Source organism: Halichoerus grypus, chromosome 4 (genome assembly GCF_964656455.1).
Source record: "Halichoerus grypus chromosome 4, mHalGry1.hap1.1, whole genome shotgun sequence".
Lineage (NCBI taxonomy): Eukaryota > Metazoa > Chordata > Mammalia > Carnivora > Phocidae > Halichoerus > Halichoerus grypus.
In genome coordinates, this window is record NC_135715.1 from 180,471,886 (window position 1) to 180,492,516 (window position 20,631).

A 20,631-nucleotide genomic window follows, 5' to 3' on the forward strand; every position below is an offset into this window, starting at 1 on the left:
AAAATTGGTATGACTCCTGACTGAATAAATATGTTTTGCTGTTTCTTCCAACTCCAACATTGGGCCCAGTAGCTTTAACCCTTAGATTGCTATTCAAATGCAAATAACCTATGGCAGAAGTAGAGAATTCAGTAAATTGTTTCTAAGATTACCTAAAAGTTACTCGAATAAACATGTATAACTTTATTGACAAAAGAAAAAGAAATCACTAATCAACCAGCCAATAAACAAACAAACAAAACATCCAAAATAGTTGAGGTGCTTTACTTTGCACAGTCAGGCAGAAAATGAAAACTTTAACAAATATAGTTAAAAAATAAAAAAAATTAAGTCAATTCCTCACATTTGCGTAAATACTGATTTTCCTTTACCTTGTTGGAATCCTGGATTATCTTCACATTGTCTGCTCCGAATTTATCTGCATAGAGCTTGAGCAGTCTTTGGGAAATCTCAGAGAGGCCTGTCAGCTTAGGCTCTTTATAAATATACTCTTTACCTTCCTCCTCTTCAAAAAAGCCCTATGGGAGAGACGTAAGGAACCACCAACTTTATCAGGGAACTCGAATTGCAAATCACAAACAAAACAAAAACTCTTTAACAATACATCCAGTCTCTCGTCATCCAAGCCATTGATTAGCACCCTATAAAATTCACAATCAGAGAAAATGTCAAGTAAAGAAAACAAAATCTCATGTTAGAATCAGTCGTTAATGAAACACTCCCAACCAGGCCAAAGACCCTTATGAGATAATCTTACACATATTTTCTCTGTTTGTAGAAATCAGTGGTAAGACCTGCTTGCATATATTTTGGGAGAAGAATGCCCTCATGTGGCAGCCTTGGGTAGAACAAGAGTCTGGAGTAATTTTTGGCCTTTTTAAATAAGGTTTTCTGCACGTCTTTGAAACTAGCACAGGAAACTCTGCATGTCATGTAAAGGTATCTAGAGCTACGCGTTGCTATGCATCCCGCATCGTGTTCGATGTGAAGGCACCATACTTTGGATCGTTGTCACCACAGAAATGACATATGGTATGCTCCCAAATACTGCTATTTTAAAAATAACTGTAATATGTCTTCAGAGGCCCGATGCAACCATATGCAATTTCATCACTCAGTTGACTTTACTAATAGATCTTTTACATTTTTGCAAAGCTACGATTGGGATTGAAAATAATAACCATGCCATCGTTTTTACGCCCCAGGAGCAAATAGGTTTTAGCCTCTACTAATTGTAGTTGTCTGATTTGAAACCAGGGGAAGGTAGGATTCTCTTATCTGAGGATAACTCAGTGAGGCAGTCTTCATAACTCCTTCTTTTTGAAGAGACACAGATGCATCTTTCCTGTGGAATACTTGTGAACTCAGAATACTAGATGAAGTCGGGAGTTAAGAACCCAAGCACATACGGTTTTCTCCTGGCTGCAGAATTTGCCTCGTGAAAACAGTTTCGAGGGCCAGGTGAAGATTCTGGAGGTCAGAAAGAATCTTAGCTATACTTTTTTTTGTTTTTATCACTTGTGACTAAAAAAATATTCATTATATGTAAAAAAAAAAACATGGATAAAGTGCTCTAATGCTATCTTGTTGGCTCATGTGAGGTGATCTAAGAATAATGATCAAAGGGCACATCTGTATGGGGCCTTATACTTGCAAAGTATAAGGTGTGACCACCGCGAGCAGTGTACTTTCTATCATAAGTGGGCGCAACTGAAGACGACAAACAAGGCACGTTCATCAGCACAGGTTTTGTCAAGCAGGTGGTTGCCTGTTTCCTCGTGCATTTCCTAAATCGACTTTGGGCTTTTTAAAGACAGAGAAGGGTCTTTGTCCAACAGCACATACTCAGTGTTTAACACAGTGCTGGTCTTTAGGAACTTCACTCTACATTTGTCGAATGAATACACAGATGAATAGAATAGTTCTCAGAGGGCATACATCTTAAAAGGGTATATTTGCACCAGGTAGAACTGGAAAAGGTTCCACGGATTTTAATCAAGATTTTTTATTGAACAATTTCTTTGAGAATGTTCAAGACCAAACACAGCTGAATATACGAGGGCCCTGACCCCAAACTGCTTTAAGAAGTGACTTGGAGTGTCGAGAGCATGAAAAGCAGCTTGCTGTCACTCCTCAAGCCTTGGTAGGGCTAAGTGAGGTCTGGCTCCGTTCCCACAGGACTTCCTGCCTGCCGTGATTTTTCCGTTGCTGTCTTTGTGAAGATTTGTCTGATTCAAGGTCAGAAGTTAGTGGCTAAAATTGACAGACTGACACATGAGAGAGAGACACGGCTTCTGAGGGCATCAACCAGAACCCCCACAGGGCAAGAGCCGTAGCAACATTTACAACTTCCTTTTCGATAAGAAAAACGTCTCCAAGTTCCAGGAAAAGATTTTCTCACCACACTGTGAAAACGAGCACAAAGAGACATTTCGCTGCGAATTTTTTCCTCTCACAAATTTCTGAATCCAGGGTTAGCAGAAAAGGAGAGGTGGGAAGCAGGATTTTCTTGTCATTATTATGACGGCGTGGCCTTGGTCATGAGCCGTGACCTTCTTTCATCCCTGCTCCTTGATCTGGAGGATGGGAGATAGTAGAGACTCAGAAATCTAGTGGCTGGCACACAGTGGGCCTTTGGTGCGTGTTAGCCGTGACGAGGAGGAGAGCAATAAAGAACATTCTGTGTCACTAGAACAATCTGAGCTCTGACTAACGTGCAGGGAAACAGCTTAACTGAGTGCTTAAAAATACATACCTTCAGCTCCTCCCCCACAGACACTACAATTTTCCTTATTATAAAAGGTCTACTGATGTTGATTTCAGTATTTTGGCAAGTGATTGGTCAGAAAGAAATTGTGATTATTTATCTAGGTAGCCTGGAAGTATCAACCTGTTGGGACTATTTTCTAAAATAAGGAGGAAGGAGCTGGAGTAGCAGAATTAAAAATTTACTCGGCTGTCTTCCAGGGATCGTGTAAGAGCTTTGGGAGCCAGATCAATGGCAGCTCTGAAAATATTTGGAATATGCGCCTACCTTTCACCCAGGGAAACTATCAAAGCATAGCCCACTGAGCCACAGGACATTGTCTTAAGTTTTCAATTTCAGCTCTGTCTATGAAATAAATGATTTATAACTAGGGACCCAGGTGATGAAAATCCAGGGGCAGTTTCTGTTTTATTTTAGCCCCAAGGTTATGAGGAGACTGCATTTCAAAGCAATGGGAAATGTGCATTTCCCTTGCTAGTTTGATTTTCTAAATGTCACTGTACAATGTGATAAATGTTCTGATCAGTCATCGTTTGGAATTAGCACATATTCTAGTTAAACAAGGACTTTGAATCAGTAGAGTTAACATGCACAGATTATGGAACTGGAAGGCAATAGATTATGATAAAAATGTGCTTCAGTAAACTGACAACTAAAATCATTGACTCCTTCTTAGATGTTTTTGCAGGTTTTTGCAATGCCCCTGAATCATTATTGGGATGTCAAATATAGGGGCCCCTGCCATTATACTTAAGTAATTCGAAATGCACAAACAAAGGAATGCATCCAAGGAGGAACCTTGTGTATAAATGTGGGTCAGAAAGTGTTAATAATGGGCTAAATACTAAGAGAAGAGAAGAGAAGCTACAAGAATGCAGAGAAACGTTTTCATATAAATATAAACCTTTCTTTCTATACATAATTTGTATACTCATTATATGTATTAAAATATATATATTTTATATCAATGATTTTCATATAGGTGGGGAGCCAGAAGGATGTATCACAACCCAGAATGGAGAAGGGGTTTTTTTAAACTACACATACACCTTCCCTCCTCCTCTTAATCTCTTTTCTATCAAGATTCTGAGATACATCTACACCCATGTAGGCATGACTGAGAATCATGGACTCGATATCCTTTGGTCAACAGAAGAAAATTTCCTCCAGCCTTTCATTCATTCATTCCGAGAGCATCTGATGTTTTAAGTTATGCAATTGGCATTCACTTGCTTCCTTACATGCTAAATATCAGAGCCTAAGTATTTCATTGATTACAGCTGATGTTTGATCACTACTGTTGTTTCATTACTCTGGAAATGAATACTTGAGGGACACTTTGGAGGGTGCTGTATATAGGCTGCTCTGGGTAAAATTCTTTCTATAATCAATGATGCCAGGTATCGCATTAGAAAATTCACACTATGCAAGACTTGCATTTTTAAAGCTCCTGCCATGAAAGAACAGTTTCCAGCTTGTTTTCTATTGTCTGGCTCATTCAGACATAATATTAACTACTCTAGCCAATACTATGTAATGAAAGCACTATGCACACGGGACACTAAAATATTTACCCAAAGGCCTTGTGGAGGCAAAGAGCCTACTGCATATTATATTCCCATGATCTTTGCAACATGATTGTGAGACATGCCAACTTGGATATTAAAGGATGAATTTCACAGAGACATACCATCATGAAAAAGAAATTATTTCTGACTATGGGGATTATGCTAATCAAGTAGTTAAGACTTTATCTTAGATCTTTGGAAACTTCATTCTGCACACATTCAGGGAAATGTTGAAATCTAGTTGGTATTTCTTTATCATCAAGTGTAAAGTGATGTGCACTGTCTGCTCCTGTTGCATACCATAGTTCACACTTTCCATTTGGTGTTCTGGGACAGGTATTTGAATTTCATTTGATGACTGAGGCTCTAAATGGCTGCGTAGGTTAGTTGACCCCCATTAGTTTTTGTTCAAAGGCGGCTGGGGTTTGAGCTTATAAAGTACCATGCCTAGGCTTGTACTCAGGTCTGCAGATTTAACAAAACACTTTTAAGCTTAGGTTGGAATTTTTAATAAATGACAGTCGAGAATACTGGCAGCATGTTAAAAAAAAAAAAAAGCCAAGTGCACAATCAGCACACGTTATTGAGAAATCTGCAAAAAAACCAAAGTTAGGTCATTTGAAAGTAGCTCTTCCCAGTTCTTCCCCCTTGCCCCCCACTCAGTCTATTTAGTACAAGGGTTTTCAAGTATTCTTTTAGTAGGTGAGTTAGGGACCCATGACTCTCATTTTATAAATGAAGGTAGAAAATCCTGGTGTGGACATGAAGAGGGATTAAAGAATTACAAAAAAGTATGTAGTGGTCAGACGAGCAGAACCGAATGGACAAATAATGTGTGGATAATGAAGGAATTTGTCTTTCCAGCTTAATCAGCAATAATTATGTTGACTTATTGGTGAATCATTTTTGTAGATAAAAAATGACTGAATATAGGCACATTCACATGGTTCACAAAAGGAAGAAAATTCTTCTGTGTCACAGAGCTCTAGGCACCGGGACGTTATTTCTGCCTTTGCTGGTTTTCCAACATTTCTTATATCAGTTCTTTCTGCATCTTTAGGAGACTTAATCATGCTTTAGTCCACTGGTCATCTTTTGCGTTGAGCATTAAGACCATCACCGCTGAGAAAGCTCAGACTTGCCACCAGAGAGAGCCCTGTTTCTCCACAATACGTGTGTGGAAAGGAGCAAGGTCCTTTCAGGAGCCTGGGAACGTGTCCATCAATGGCCACCACTCCAACTTCTAAAAATCTGACCACCGTGCCCTTTTTAATCAGCTGCAATTCCCAGTGGTCTGAAATGAGTAGACACTCTCTAATACTAAAGCTACTTTTCACGTACTGCAAATATGTGGTGCTCATATTTATTTGGCTGTGCACACAAGGGTAAGTGTGTTTATGCAGGTTTTCAAACCACATTTACCTTTGTGTAGAATGATAATGTGTGAAAAGTAAATGATACATTTTTGTAATTCAGATAACTGGAATAAATACAATTTAGTTCAAGAAATGCAGGATGACTCCAAAATGAAGGGAAGCAGGATAATCTCACCTTTGTACCAAATGTTGATTTGTACACAAAAAGTTAAGGTTCAGTACACCATATGGAGGGAAGTGTGAGGATTATTAGAGCATGCAAACGGAGAGGGAGAGAAAACTTACCACAGCCTGGAACCATCAAGACCAAAAGAAGAAAAGAGTAAACATCCACATTAAAATCTGGTAGGAAAGCAGTAGGGTTTGTTTCTACCTGTTTAGTATCCCTATATTAGAGACCGGCTGGAGAAACCATCAGGTGGGCAATCTCACTTTCAAGATCGGGCTATTCATGGCAGCTTATTACTTTTTTCATTGCCTGAAGGATTGTAGATTTGAATCTTGGTTGGCCGAGTAACCATCTTGTGTGTCACTTCTCTGGGTCTCAGTTAGCCTGCGGCCATTTCCCCAAAACCCTGTCTTTCCCCCTGCCATCCCTCAACGCCCACATTCCCTTCCCAATGGGGTGTTCTGCCGTTTTTCCTGCTAATGTTTCATCAAGGGCAAATATTGCTTCTTTTCTTCATGATGTTCAAGATATCATTCCCTATCTTCCTCCTCCTCCCCTGAATATTCCCCCATTTTCTCCCTGAAATGTACACTATCACTTCAAATAGTTCCAATTCTTTTCCTGGGACCCCACACATGTCTACATTTAGTCTCCATCTGTGGACCGTCTCTACCCGCTTTGGCTATCTCCGCAATCCTGGTGCAGCTGTGCACGTAGGAAAATCTCAGTTGGATTAATTCGTTTATGGTAAGTGGCTAATGGGTGACACTTCTCTTTCCAGGTAGAGAGCAGCTAATCTTTATTAATTCGGAAGTTAGTTTTTAAGCTGCCTTTGGCGATTAGGGGAAAATAGATGTTTTTCAGAAGACTTTAATGGGAAATAATCTAGAATGACCATGCTGGATTTGACTTCTTCAGCTGCAGCCTTCAAACATTCCGAGGAGAAAAAGAAGCTATTGGCAATACTGCTTTATGTGAGTGAGGGGAGGGAAGGAAGGGAAATGAGAGAAAACGAGAGGGATTCCAACTATGAAAATAAAAGGATGAAATGTTCATGCACACAAGTCAGAGTCCGAGGTATGCTGCTGAAATAATCATGCCTGGGTTTACTCCACCTAAAGCGCTGCTCAGAGACATTCATAATTAATATAGAATATGTTCACTTAATTTTCCAGCTAATGCTATGGCTTGCTCATATTATTATTCTGGTTCACTGCTAAGGTGGGAAGCTGGGAAAGATAACTTGACAGTTATACTGACTCACAACACAGGGGGAAAATATAACATACGGCATTGTGCCCAGAATCAGTGGTAGTTTAGAAGGAGGGGGAAAGAAAATGCGTGATTGTAAAGTCAAAGGGCTTTGACATGGTGGAGGCCCTAGGAAGTCTTTATTTCCCAGAATGCTGTGAATTTCATTTCTTAAAACATGTTCAATTTAATTTCACCTTAACATATGACCTTAAACTATAGTTAGATATTTGGGGTTAACTGGGAAGAAGAGGATGCTGAAAAAGAAACGCTCTCTTTCTCCAAGAAGTTAGAAATCACTGGTTTACCTCAATTTGTATTAAGACCCCTAGATTTCTCTGCCCCTTTGTTCCCCAGTTCACTACATTCCCATGGACAAACATACGACCCTCACATCCAGAAAAACCCTCAAATATACCCAGACACACCCACATCCTCTTAATCCCTTGCCATGTGGAGTTTGATGTCTCATAGAGAATGAAAGACAGTTTCATTGTTTAACAGAATGTAGAGGCCACATAGCTTCTGGTGAACTTACCTGCCCATAAAATGCTACACGATAGTAGCGACCAAACAGCCGCTTCTCTGAGTTGACCACCTCTGCAACTTTTAGATATGATCGATGAATGTCGTAGTAGAGATCTGATAATTTCTGAAACCATAAATCAAAGGGTTTCATGAAGGTGATGCTGACACAGAAAACAGGGAGTTTTCCCTTTTGAAAATTGTAAGTAATTCACCAATTTAAAGCAGGATGTTTTGACCAAGCTCTGGGCTCAGGAAACGTACTTTGAAGTCTCTCTGCTTCTCGAAGACAGCAATGATGGGTTTGTTGACATCAGCGATGAGTTCGTATCGCTCAGACTTCCAAAGAAACTCCACACACATGTAGAGCTGCTCCACCAGGATATTCTGCAATCCCCCAAATCAAATGAGATTTTACATGACTGTGTAAACATGGTGTACTCATTGTGGTTCATCCCTAAAACTTGTTTTCAAAACTGTTACACTGTCAGTTTTCTTTATAGTGGGGTTTCTGTGTTCCCTGTCTTTGTTCTTGGCATTTACACCCATCCTGGAAGCGATGGTGGGGTCTTCTTGGATTCTTCTCTTTCCATCACCAAATTAGTCCTTCAGACTTGCTAATTTGAATCTATGAAATGCCTTCAGCTCTGTCTAGTCCTTTCCATTTTTATGGTCACTGCCTTGGATCAAACCCCTGTTCCTTCACCTCCAGACCCCATAGTGGTCTTCTAGTAATCCGTTTTCCTTCTGGTCCTCTTATGTGCTGTTCTCCAGGAATCCTTCTTTCTAAAATGTAAATCTGGTCATGAGCTCTCCACTGCCCTAAACCTTTGTAGGAACTCCAGTGTCTCTGAACGGCCATCCAAACTCTCTAGCACGACATTGAAGGAGCTCCATGATTAGGCACCAACCTCCCTTTCAGTGCCCCCACCCCTTGTCACTGACTTTGCACTTTGGGTACCCCATCCTGTACCACTCCACTCTCAGAATACTTTTATACCTCCACACATTTACCTGTGTGTGGCTACACCTATAAGAACCTTCAAGTCTCATCAATGGCAAGATCCAGTGCAAAAGTCTGGAGAGCTTTCATATATGTCCCATCCATCTACATCCCAACCACTGTCACTTAAAAAGTTGTTTCCTTTTAATTGCCTAGATTTATACTTGTTGGGTCTTAGACTGGCTACTCTCCACCCTGAAAAAAGTTTGTCCTTCTCAAGAATCTAAACTCTTTGAAAGTCAGAATTATATCTTATTTATCTTTGTCCTCCATCCTGAACTCAATGCCTCACATATATTAGTGGTTTAATAAATATTCAGCTGAATCAAATTATATACTCACTAAAAAAAGTGGATAATATTGTTGGAATCTTTTCAACAATGTCTTTGAAGAAAAGATTCTTAAACGTTATTTGAAATAGTTAACATAATAAATATGTATCTGAATTTACTGTTTATTTGCAAGGTATACTAAATTAATATAAATCATATATAAAGTTTAATTAAAATTGGCCCCCAAATTTGCTTTCTGTATCCCTTTTTTTCAATATACATAACATTAAGATTTAAACAGCTTATGAAATATTTTATTTACTTGATGAGGGAGCTGTTTTCTTTATCAGAATTGTTGCTATGTAATTGCCACTAGAAAGCTTCTTTAGATTAATGAAAAATAACCATGGTTTGCAAATCAAAAGGTTTTTTGCAGAAACTAGTGAGCCTTTCTGTTCAAGTGTATTTACAAAAACTTTCTAATGCATTAAAAAAAGTTGTGACCAGCTCACAAAATTTTCAGCATCCCTTATGATGTTTACCAAAGGACTAATGATTTCATATCTTATAGAAGAGCTGACATTATATATTTGGGAAGTATCATATATATATAGACATTATATAAATAGAGAAGTAAAGTTTAGTTTAAATATTCATTGAAAATTATGCTTTATCAATGGAATTTGAGATCTATTAATCTCAGCTTTTTAGCCTGTCTTTCATTTACCCTAAGTCCTAGTCTAGAGTAATTTTATTTGATTTATGAATAAGATTTTCTCCTCCATCTTTAGCTTAATGTAACAGTTCAATGCATCTTTTTACTCAGTTACTGTACACTAGATTATATGGATCTAACCTCATTGTATGGTGTGTCTTGCATTCCTGAATCTTCTTTCATTGCTCCTTCTTCTTTAATATTTGGTGTAATGCTCAGAAAAGCTGGCCAGCCCATAGAGAACATGCCTTGAGAGGACCAAACAAAATGAGACATTATTATTTGAGCCAAATCCTGTTTGGAATAGATAATGCCTTTCTTTATGATGTTACAAGTGGTAGTACAATAAAACTCACATAGTCAACGAGATGGGGATATAATGACTGTTGATAAATATTCTCTCCCAGGGCAACCAATGATCTTGTTTTCTAATTTTGTATCATTTTTCAAGTGACACATTTTCTTTTAGAATGTGGCACAGAATTATGGACAGAATACAGAATTTGTAGGTAGACATGGTTCCAATGTTTTAATTTGGCCAGACTCTTTGAGCCTGTTTCTTCCCATTTGTTAAACTGAAGATGTTAATATTTATTTCAAAGGATAGTTGAAAGAATTCAATACATTAATATTTGAGAAAACACCTGGTATGGTCAGTGCATTATGGAAACAATGTTCATTCCTTGCCAATTTTCACTCTTTTGCATTATCTAAATTTTCCTAGCACTGTGGCTACCAAGATAAAAATAAAAAGGTCTGGCTCTACAGATAATATATAAAGACAGTTGATCATGGACAATGTCCCCAGAGGGAGGATTGGAACTGAATAGTAGAGAATTTGAGTAGTCAGGAGCACAGCTTGGGGTAACAGACCAGCCTTTGAACTTTGGCCCCATCACAAGCTTACCATGAACTCTGGGTCAGGTTGTATCACTTCTCTTGGTTTTCTCACTTGAAAACAGCACGCCATAATAGCACCTAACTCAAAGACTTATTACTGGCAACTAATCAAGATATTGCCAGTATAGAGTCTAGTGTAGGCCCTTACATGGAGCAAGTGCTTTGAAAATTATAGCTAATCCTTTTGTGAGATATTTTCATTTTTAATTATCAGCTCATGGGCTATGTAACTCAATGATCACTCCCCAAAAGTGCTTGAAATTATAATTAGAATACTTGTTGCAATCTAATCCTTGCATTAAAAATTCTACTTTCCTACTTTTGAAAATAATAATATTACTTCTGTAATTAAACATATATTAATATATGACAATCGATTAACAGGGATATATAGCAGAGAAAATCATTATATATTTTTTGCAGGATGATGATCATTATTACAGTTGTACTTTCTGGAGTTGCTTATATTTGGTGATACTCTTATTAAGTGCACATTGTACTGAAGGGATACTTTATTCCTCTGACTTAGCAACATCATAATATAAAAGTATACTGAGGACTTCAGATATATGCCAATGGATGTGAATATATGTTAATGCATCATAAAAAATCACCTTCCTTAGAGTTCACTAAACAAATATATTCTTTTCTCAATGGGTATGTTAGAGTCCAGTGTTACTTTAGGTCTGGAAGTGGGTATTTAACATTTTTTGAATATTAAGATTTCACACAATATTTTGGGATATAAGTTTCCATAATTTCTCAAACTGACCTCTAGTTTTATCAGGTTTTTTCAATTTTGTTTTTTGTTAGAATTTGAAATCATTTTTATGGAGCTGTACAGTGTCTGATTATGATACAAAATAGATGGGGAAGAAGGGTACGTTAGACAAAACAGTGATGCGTTTGATGACATGCATATAAAAATGAAGCTAAATCCTAAGTATGGAGCTAAGCAGGAAGATCCTTGAATTTTAGCATGGACACGAGTCATCATGCCAGATCTGGTCTTCTCCTCAAACAAGTGACTTCCCTGTCTCACAGTTCACTTTGGTCATTTGGTTCAAATGCCTTATTTGCAAAATCCACTGAGAGTCTTTAGAAAATATATGCATATTTAAAAGAATAAGGGATTAATTAAGTTTCCAAAATATTGTAACTAAAGTCCATTTACCTTTTGTTCAGTTATTTTGATTTTAATATTTAAAGATTTGTTTCTGTTTTTCATACACTGAGGTTTCCACTACACTTAATACATCGCTGGCCATAACCTTTGGGTTTGAACAAACTTTTACAAGAGAAGACAGGTTAAGTGGATTAGCTATATTGCCAAATGTTTTACAAAGAGTAATTCTTTAGGTATTGTTACAAAATCTTTCATCAAACTTTAAAGATGACATATTCTTAATTAAAGGAAATCAATACTGTAAATTATTGTATGTTGTAAATTGTCTGAATCAGTTTATGCTTTTAAAAAAGGAAATGGAACATGTTCATTATAGAGTCCTGCATATATATTTCTGGCATTCCTTTTTTCAAATGAGTCGTCTTATTACATTTCAAAATTTAAATAGATTTCTCTTGCAATTTTAAACAATTTTAGAATAAAATCCCAAGGGCAAACTAGTATGCAGATTGGTAGCAAATATGGCCATGACTCAGAATCCTACATATTGGATAAGATGTAATTCTATGTGCTGAGAACTTTTCAGTTCTACACTTCATAAATTTGGGTAGATTTTGGAGTGGTAGGAGCTTCAAGCTTTTACAGTGGGAGTTATGAAGGTCTGAGATAGTTTTTGCTTCTAAGAATACATTTAAAAGTTTCATCAAAGTAGACTTTAAGCAGCAATGTGATTTACTCTGTACTGTTCCATGGGGGTAAAGTTTATGCGGGAGAGTTAGGCCACTCACTTCCTCCACCAGGAGCTGTTAGTAATGGGTAGCTATCACAGGGGTGGATATCCTCCGGGAGCAGGGATGGTGTGCAAATCTTTTCCATTTTCCAGTAACCTATGGTAGTGCAAGATGAGGTTAAGACATTGCTACATGTTGGTGTTAATACAAGCTTATGAGACTCTAAATCATTAACCAATGAAACATTCTCATTTTGAACTAAGAGGTTGACCAGTTAGCCTTTTTGTACATAAAATAAACATGATAATGGCATGAGAGAGCTAAAATTTATAAGTACAGTATAATTAGAAATATCTGTGAAAATTAATGTTACTAAATAAAACATAACTGAGGTTAATACAGCCTAAAATTAATAAGTTAATTGTAATTTAGGTTTCAACACGTCAACTTCTAGACTTTTCTCCCTGCACATGGTCGTCTTACCCTTCCTTTTCAGGTATTCCGCAATGAGGGCAGCTATATGGATGTAGCACATAGCAGCCTGTAATAAAAAGGAAAACCGTTTCAGAGGAAGGCACAGTGTAGATTTTACTATTTGTCTAATCAGGACGAATCTTCCAAGGTGAGTCAGTATTCCATGTGAGAGTATGTGGAGGAATCCTTTTAATGAAAGAATCAAAACCAAGAATAGATTTGATTTCCAAAAAGTTCACAATCAAGAATAAAATTTTTTTGGGAATTTTTGTTTGTGTTTTTCTGGGAGTAGTCTTCAAGTGGGTGAATGAGCTGAATTGAAGAATTTTTCAATAGAACTACCTTCCTTCCTTAATATCTAAGTCTAATGTATATATTTTTAAAATCCACAATTTTCTTTTCTTGGTAAAACTACAAGCTACAGCATCGGGATCTAAATTGGGAGTAAAATTAAGCTACCGTCTTAGCTTTTCTCCTTCCAGTAATGGCCTCCTTTGAATATCTACTATTTTTAAGATGGTTGCTTCACAAGGTGGTACTTGATTAAATAGTGTGGCCTAATGTAACATGTGTGCTCCCGCCCAACCAGACTATATGGCGATTTTATTATTCTCTCTTATCTCCTGAAAAGCCTTGAACATTGCTGAACACGTACTAGAACTTGACCTGCTGAAGGGTCCGAATGACTTCAGCTTTTCCCTCTGAAGGTTGTGGAGTTATTTCTCCATTTTCTGGACCATCCAAGGGAACTGGAGTTTCTCATTCTTGTCCCACCAAAATGCCTCCAACCGAGGTTTCTAATTGGCTCTATTTCTATCCCAGGATCCCTCACATGCATTTAGAAGAACTTCAGGTGTTAGGACTATCCCAGATAAAATAATCTTTTCCCCAAAGGGGCATATTTCTGAGAATAAGGCAGAAATTTCCCATTTGGTGTCCTGAAACCACTTGGGGGCTGTGAATTGCTGCATAAAAATCCACCTGGTGTTTGAACTGACATAAAAAAGTTAGCTATTGATCTATAACCTTCACACAGTGCACTCTCCTCACATGGCTCGTGGGAATGTTAATATTTCCATCCCCAGTTCAGACTAGCTGCAAATGAGGACAGATTACTGCAGCCTGAGATAACTCACCATGGTGGCAAACTTCCCCATCTGACTCCAATTACAGGGAAGACATTTTAAAACACAGAACATTAACTTATATAACTCAATTTCCAGACACCCTTACAACGATCCTCCTTAGTCTTAGGCTTTTAACCTTCGGTTCTGCATTGCATAGCCTACAATTGCAGTTGATACCAACAACTCTGGCCTTGACTTGGTATTATTTACATGGAGTTGGGCATTCTTGTATCCTACATGCAAATTTAATGCACATCATATATAATTGGGTCATATCTAGATGAGTGGAAAAATATGGTATTCAACTGTAAATGAAAGTCCAATCGTCCTGATAAAGAGGAAAATGCCAATGGAGATGGACTGAGCCTTCGCTAATCACCTCGGATAAGTCTCCATTTCTCGCGTGAATCTTGGCCATGCTTTCGAGCCAGGTCCTCCGCAGCTCAGGGGTGCTTGCATAGGAGTTTGCCAGGCTGTACTGGAGATCCACCAGCATCTCAGGGTCCTTCTCATGCTCCTTCATCTGAGCTGTCGCCATCAAAACAGTCCTTATACGTTTCGTCAGATCTTTCACCTCTGCTGGGAAGTTGCTGTTCTTTGGAAAACAGAGAGCCTGGGTCATTATCTGTTCCTAATTCCTAAGGTAGGTTACTTAAGTTATGCTATTAATTATGGCTTGGCTTCACAGTTTGGTGCATTCTCTTTATGGTTCATAAATATGTACTTTATATATGATTCCATGTATTGATTGTGGTTGTACACATTTGAACATAAGAACTGCAGTGGACTCCATCTTATCTGCTCACCTAGCTTCTTTTAGTAAGAGCATCCTGATTGTTTTTCGAGGTGCTCTCCTCTCTGGCTCTGGTTCATGTGATTTGAAAGGGTTTACTTCATTTGGAGGCACCAGCGGGTGGCCCACCAAACTGGCCTGGCCAATCAACTGGCCAAGCCAGTGATCGGTGTAGGAATGGGGATATGATACAAGGTTTAGACAAAGAGATTCAGGTCTGGGACTTTGATTGGCACTATAGAATGAAGTGCTTTTACTTTTCTATTCTTTTCTTTTTTTAAACAATTTTATTTATTTATTTGAGACTGAGAGAGAGAGAGCATGAGCTGAGGGACAGGGGGAGGGGCAGAAGGAGAGGGAGAAGCAGATTCTCTGCTGAGCAGGTAGCCCCACACAGGACTTGATCCCAGGACCCTGGGACCATGACCTGAGCTGAAGGCAGACACTTAGGCGGCTGCGCCACCCAGGTGCCCTGATGCACTTTTTTTCCATTTATAGGATACTCCAGTGTCCTCAGAATTTCTGAGAGAGTAAGCTCATGGGGAGAGCCTACTTGTAAATGAAGTAAACAAAGAGGAATACTGAACTGAGAGATAGAGAGAGGCAAAAATCGAGGCAGTAGGGGAAGGGGGCCTGAAAACATGATGATTTTTTTAATGAAAAAAAACCTTCTTTATTAAAAATTTATTTCCAGTTTTATTCAGAAGTAACTGACATACATCACTGGATGAGTTTAAGGCATACAGCATGGTGGTTTGATTTATATATATTGTGAAATGAGTACCACAATCGGTTCAGCTCACATCCATCTCCCCATGTAGATGCAGTACAAGGGAAAGAAAGAAAAAAAGGCAAAAGGAAAAAAAAATTCCCCGTAGGATGACAAGTCAGGATTTTCTCTCTTAACAACTAACTTTTCTATATAGCAGGAACAGTGTTAGCTACAGTCATCATGTTGTACCTGACATCCCTAGTTCTTATGTATCTTACAACAAGAAGTTTGTACCTGTTGACCACCTTCCCCCAATTTCCCCACTCCCCACCCCCTGCCTCTGATAACCTCAAGTCTGGTTTCTTTTTCCACAATATGCAGGTTTTTTTTTTTGTTAAGGTTACACATATAAGTGAGATCAGACAGTATTTGTCTTTGTCTGACTTATTTCACTTAACAATTCACAAAATTTCACTTTGGCTGACTTTAATGCCTTCGATGTCCATCCATGTTGTCACAAATGCTAGGATTGCCTCAGTTTTTATGGCAGAATGCTATTCCATTGAATAAACACACCACAACTGTTTTATCCATTCACTCACTGATGGACCTTGTTTCCATGGCTTGGTTGTTGTAAATAATGCTACTATGAATGTGGGGGTGCAGCTATCTTTTCGAATTAATGTGGAAACATTATTTTAATCCCTGGGTTGAGCCATGCCTGATGCCAGACTCTACCCCTGGACTTTCCAGTACTATGACTAAAGAAGTCTTCAGAAACTTTTTTTTTTAAGTCTTCAGAAATTTGTAAAAGAAAGATTCAAAAAATTTGACCAAGAATAGGATTATGAGAGAATCACTGTATTTCTGGAGGTTTGTGGTTAGTTTTCCTGTTATATCCCATTCAATCACACATCTTGCAAATTCCACTTAACGGATGACAGACTGACAGTGGTCAGAGCTGTTTGTTAATTCAAACAAGCAAACTCAACATTATGCTCAGTTCAAGTCTCAACAAACAAAATACAAAACCTGTATTTTTTTATGATTTTGACATTTCACAAAATCATTCAGTTTAGTCTTATTCCTAAATCTTTGAAAATGTCCACAAGGCATTTCTTACTTTCATCTGCTTGTCTCCATTAGCAAAATTATTGGTAATTGCAAGGGAATGTTGAAACCTAGAGCCTCCAATCCCAGCATCGGCTATCAACTGGCTTACGGCCTTGATGAGCTAGAAGAGAAAAGAACAATGAAACTTCAAAAATGGTAACTCAGAAATAATAATTTTAAAGAAATTACTGGATGAATGTATCATTGATTTCTCCCTGTGGGTCCAAGGTAGCATCTTCATGCATTAAATTTTTAGAAGGTCATGTCATCTAGGGCATTTCCTATAATTTAAAATATTTATATAAGAAGGTTGCAGGAATCTTGGGGTGCCTTAAAGAAACACATTTCTGCGTGCAGAATCTGGTGGGATTTGGCGTCCTAGAGATAGCCATGGTTTCCCGAGTCGTGTATTCTATTTGATTTTGTTCCCTGGCAGAAGAAAGGAAAAGTCCAAGTGGAGTTATGGGCTTTGCTGATTTCTGCCCAGCTGCCCTCTTCCTCTGAGTGAGAGTTGAGTGTGCTGAGTGTCTTTAAGGAGGGCTTTGGTAGAGGAGTTGGTAGCTCTTGCCCTGGGGCCAGGAGCCTTTTATCAGTGCTGGAACAGATGAGCGGTTTTCACAACAAATTACTGAAATTTGGCAGCACTTACTTGTAAGTGGGACCGGACAATTGACTTTTGCTTGTTAAATTCAAAATTCTTCCTCATGAAAAAGTACAGAAGTGCTGATGCTTCAGTCTGTGTTGACCGTGACCTGTGGTTACAGCATTTCAGGACTTCATAGCAGAACGATCCACACAGGTCGGCCGGCCCCTGAAAGAATGCTGAAGGAAACTATGGAAATAGAAGGACTGGTTAAGGGCCGACCATGCTTTCAAGTTGCTCTGTTTATGCCCAATTTTAGAATTCCTTAAAACACAATCCAACTTCTTTTTTTTTTAACCTTGTCTTTTTCTTCCATTTGCAAGTGGAAGGGATAGAATTGTATTTATTTAAGTTTATATTAATATTTCTTTTTTTTTTCCCAGAAATAATCATTCTCTACATGGTAAGACTCCCGTGCATCAATAACCAATGACAAACCAGAACCAGGGACTGAGAGCTTTGAAATGTTTTCTATTGACCCAACATTGTAAAACCACAGGGATCCTCAAAGGTGGTAGCTCTGTCTATTTTAATGTGGCAACTTTACTTGGCATGAATGGACATCACAGTTGATGATGTGCATTTTACCTAACTCTCTGTTGCAAACACTGAGAACCCCCCAAAAAGATGGCTAGCTGTTAATTTTATTCCCTTTTGATATCCCAGCCGATAGGCTGTCAAGGCTGTGAACTTATTTTCAGACCATGAATCAAATGGCTTATTAAAACCCCAAAATAGTCTAATAAAACCACATAAACCAAAATTGAAGAAAACAAGCCTTCTTTCCTCCATACTGAGAGATGTCAGGATTAATATGTGTGTATCATCATCTTTCCCCGAGCTTTCGCTGGAACCAGGAGAATGCTTACTTTGCATACAAACAGTCTCAAGGAGGCAAACACATGCTTCAGCGCTGTGGCTGACTGGTTGACTTGGAAAAAGAGCATGTAGGTGTCAAAGACCCTCTTCATCATTGAATTTTGACATTCAGATTGTTGGAGCTGTCTCTGGAAATTTAACACAGAAGTTATTTAGGATGAGTTAAAGGACAACTGCATTTTTTTCAAAGGATATTTATTGTGAACCTACTATGTGGTAGGCACAATTGTAGGCACTGGAAATAGTGTTGAATAAGGAGATAAGGTCTATGTTTCCCACTGAAACTTACACAGCACTGATTGAAAAAATTACTAAATAAGAAAATAGAGCAGAATGATAAGATATAATAAAAAGTAACTGCTTTGGGCATAGGGTTACTCTAGATAAGGTAGTTAGTCAAGACCTCTTTAATGGATGAACTGACATGTGAGCTAAAGGAATTGGCGATGGGCAGATCTGAAGGGACTAAGGAAAGAGAAACAGATAGTACTAGGGATATGAATTGGGAAGAAGCTTATGAGTTCAAGGTTGAAAAAAAAAAAGAGCAGAACAGCCTGAGCATGGGGCATGGGGTGAGATGAGGAGAGAGGTAGAAGATTAGGTCACAGATGAGATCAGAGAGGCAGGTCCTCGTAGGCATTGGTAGCGACTTTGTGATGTCTGAGATTTGACTGACATTTTCACTGAGTAATAAAGAATTAAAATATGGATTTTGCTCTTTCTACCACCATGATGACATTTCACCTGAAAGCAGAGCTTTCTTGGCATAATCATTGTTTGGTGTAGACTTTATTCAGTGGATCCAACTATTCCTAGTTCAACCCTGAACATCTGTAAGCTCATTAGATTGAGCTAATATTTTAAATATCTCTATTGAGGTATAGCTGACATGTAATTTCTATAGTTTGCATTTATAAAATTTTATGTAAATGGAAATATACAATACTATTTCCGTTTGGCTTCTTTCACTATGCGTGACTGAGCAGTATTCTATTGTATGGATATACCACAATTTTTAAAATCCATTCACCTGTTGATGTACATTTGGGTTGTCTTCAGGGTTTATTAAAAATAAGGCTTCTATAAATATTTGTGTACACAGTTTTGTGTGACCAAATGCTTGTATTTCTCCTGGGTAAATTCTCAGTATTGGAATGGCTGGTCACGTGATAGACACATGTTTAACATTTTAGACCGCCATACTGTTTTCCAGAGTGTTTGCATTCCCACCATCAGTGGATGAGAGTTCCAGTTTTTCCATATCCTTGCCAAAAGTTGGTACGGTCAGTCTTCTTAAATGTAGTCATTCTAATAGTATGTAGTGGTATTATTTCACCAAAAGCACACAGATGACAAATAAGCACACGAAAATATGCTCAGCATTATTAGTCTGTTGGATCTAGCTGTCATTTGTCTCTCCCCTCGAGATTGAAAAGTAGAGTCACACTCTCCCTCAGCCTGGCTTGTCTGAGAGTGAAACAGGAGGAATAAGGAAAAATGCTTATTATTTGACAATAGTGACATACGTATGTACATATATCATTTGAGCAGTAGTCAACGTCTGATAAATTCTGAATCTCATCTTTCAAATTTTTTTCCATTCACACTTAGGTTGATTTATGTAAGGTTACTTGATTTCATAAAACATGTTCTTGACTTCCCACAACTTTTCTTCCTCCCATTTTATCATGGTTGCAGAAGATGTTAGAATCAACTTACCTGGTGAATGTGGGTGAAGAGGGATAGCAGGTCTAGAATAGTCAGGCAAACCTCTGTAGCTATATTGGCCTCTGTGTCCACATGGTGCACAATGTCTATTTCATTGGAGTTGCCTACAAAATATAAGGTAGAACATGCATAAATGTCTAAGAAAACTCTTTGTATCTCATAGAGGACTTTCTTCTATTATAACATATTCAATGTTTATTAGTATTTGATAAGCAATTTATTAAATCAAAGCGCTTTTGTTTGTTCAATTACCTTATTGGCTGAATCAAAAACTCTATACAGAGTCTTTAGTGGATGCTATAGACTGAATGTTTGTGTCCCCCCAGATTCCTGTGTTGGAGCACTAATCCCCAGTGAGATGGTATTTGGAGGGGGGATCTTTGGGAGTCATTAGCTCATGAGGGTGGAGCCCTCATGAATGGATTAGTGCTCTTATAAAAAGGGACACCAGAAAGATCACCTTTCTCTGTCATGTGAGGACACAACATGTCTGCATGTCTGCAAACTAGGAAGAGGATTCTCACCAGACATCAAATCTATTAGGACCTTGACTTTAGACCTCCCACCCTTCCAGAACAATGAGAAATAAATGTTTGTTGTTTAAGCCACCCAGACTGTTAACTTGTTATAGTAACTCAAACTGACTAAGACAGTGTGTGCGCCCTTTTCATGTCAGCTGTAGACAAGAGTGATCCATTTGCCATTATTTCTTACTTCTTTTCCATTGATGTAGGCATTGACAGAGTCACATTTCTTTCA

At 38.2% G+C, this 20,631-nt stretch overlaps 1 protein-coding gene across 9 annotated transcripts in view; it reads right to left on the minus strand.

The window, feature by feature from the left end:
- The window catches only part of DOCK10 (dedicator of cytokinesis 10), a 254,355-nt gene that overhangs the window by 11,333 nt on the left and 222,391 nt on the right, over positions 1-20,631 (minus strand). For 8 of the 9 annotated variants that reach the window (XM_078071375.1, XM_078071373.1, XM_078071372.1 and 5 more), the window contains exons 41-51: positions 19,864-19,976; positions 18,135-18,272; positions 17,272-17,454; positions 16,633-16,743; positions 14,384-14,599; positions 12,887-12,944; positions 12,461-12,559; positions 9,788-9,894; positions 7,921-8,043; positions 7,670-7,783; positions 372-518 (exon numbers count right to left, since the gene is read on the minus strand). In XM_078071375.1, coding sequence (XP_077927501.1) covers positions 372-518; positions 7,670-7,783; positions 7,921-8,043; positions 9,788-9,894; positions 12,461-12,559; positions 12,887-12,944; positions 14,384-14,599; positions 16,633-16,743; positions 17,272-17,454; positions 18,135-18,272; positions 19,864-19,976 — 1,409 coding nt within the window. The remainder of the gene's footprint in view (positions 1-371; positions 519-7,669; positions 7,784-7,920; positions 8,044-9,787; positions 9,895-12,460; positions 12,560-12,886; positions 12,945-14,383; positions 14,600-16,632; positions 16,744-17,271; positions 17,455-18,134; positions 18,273-19,863; positions 19,977-20,631) is intronic. The other variant, XM_078071378.1, reaches the window with a different exon arrangement.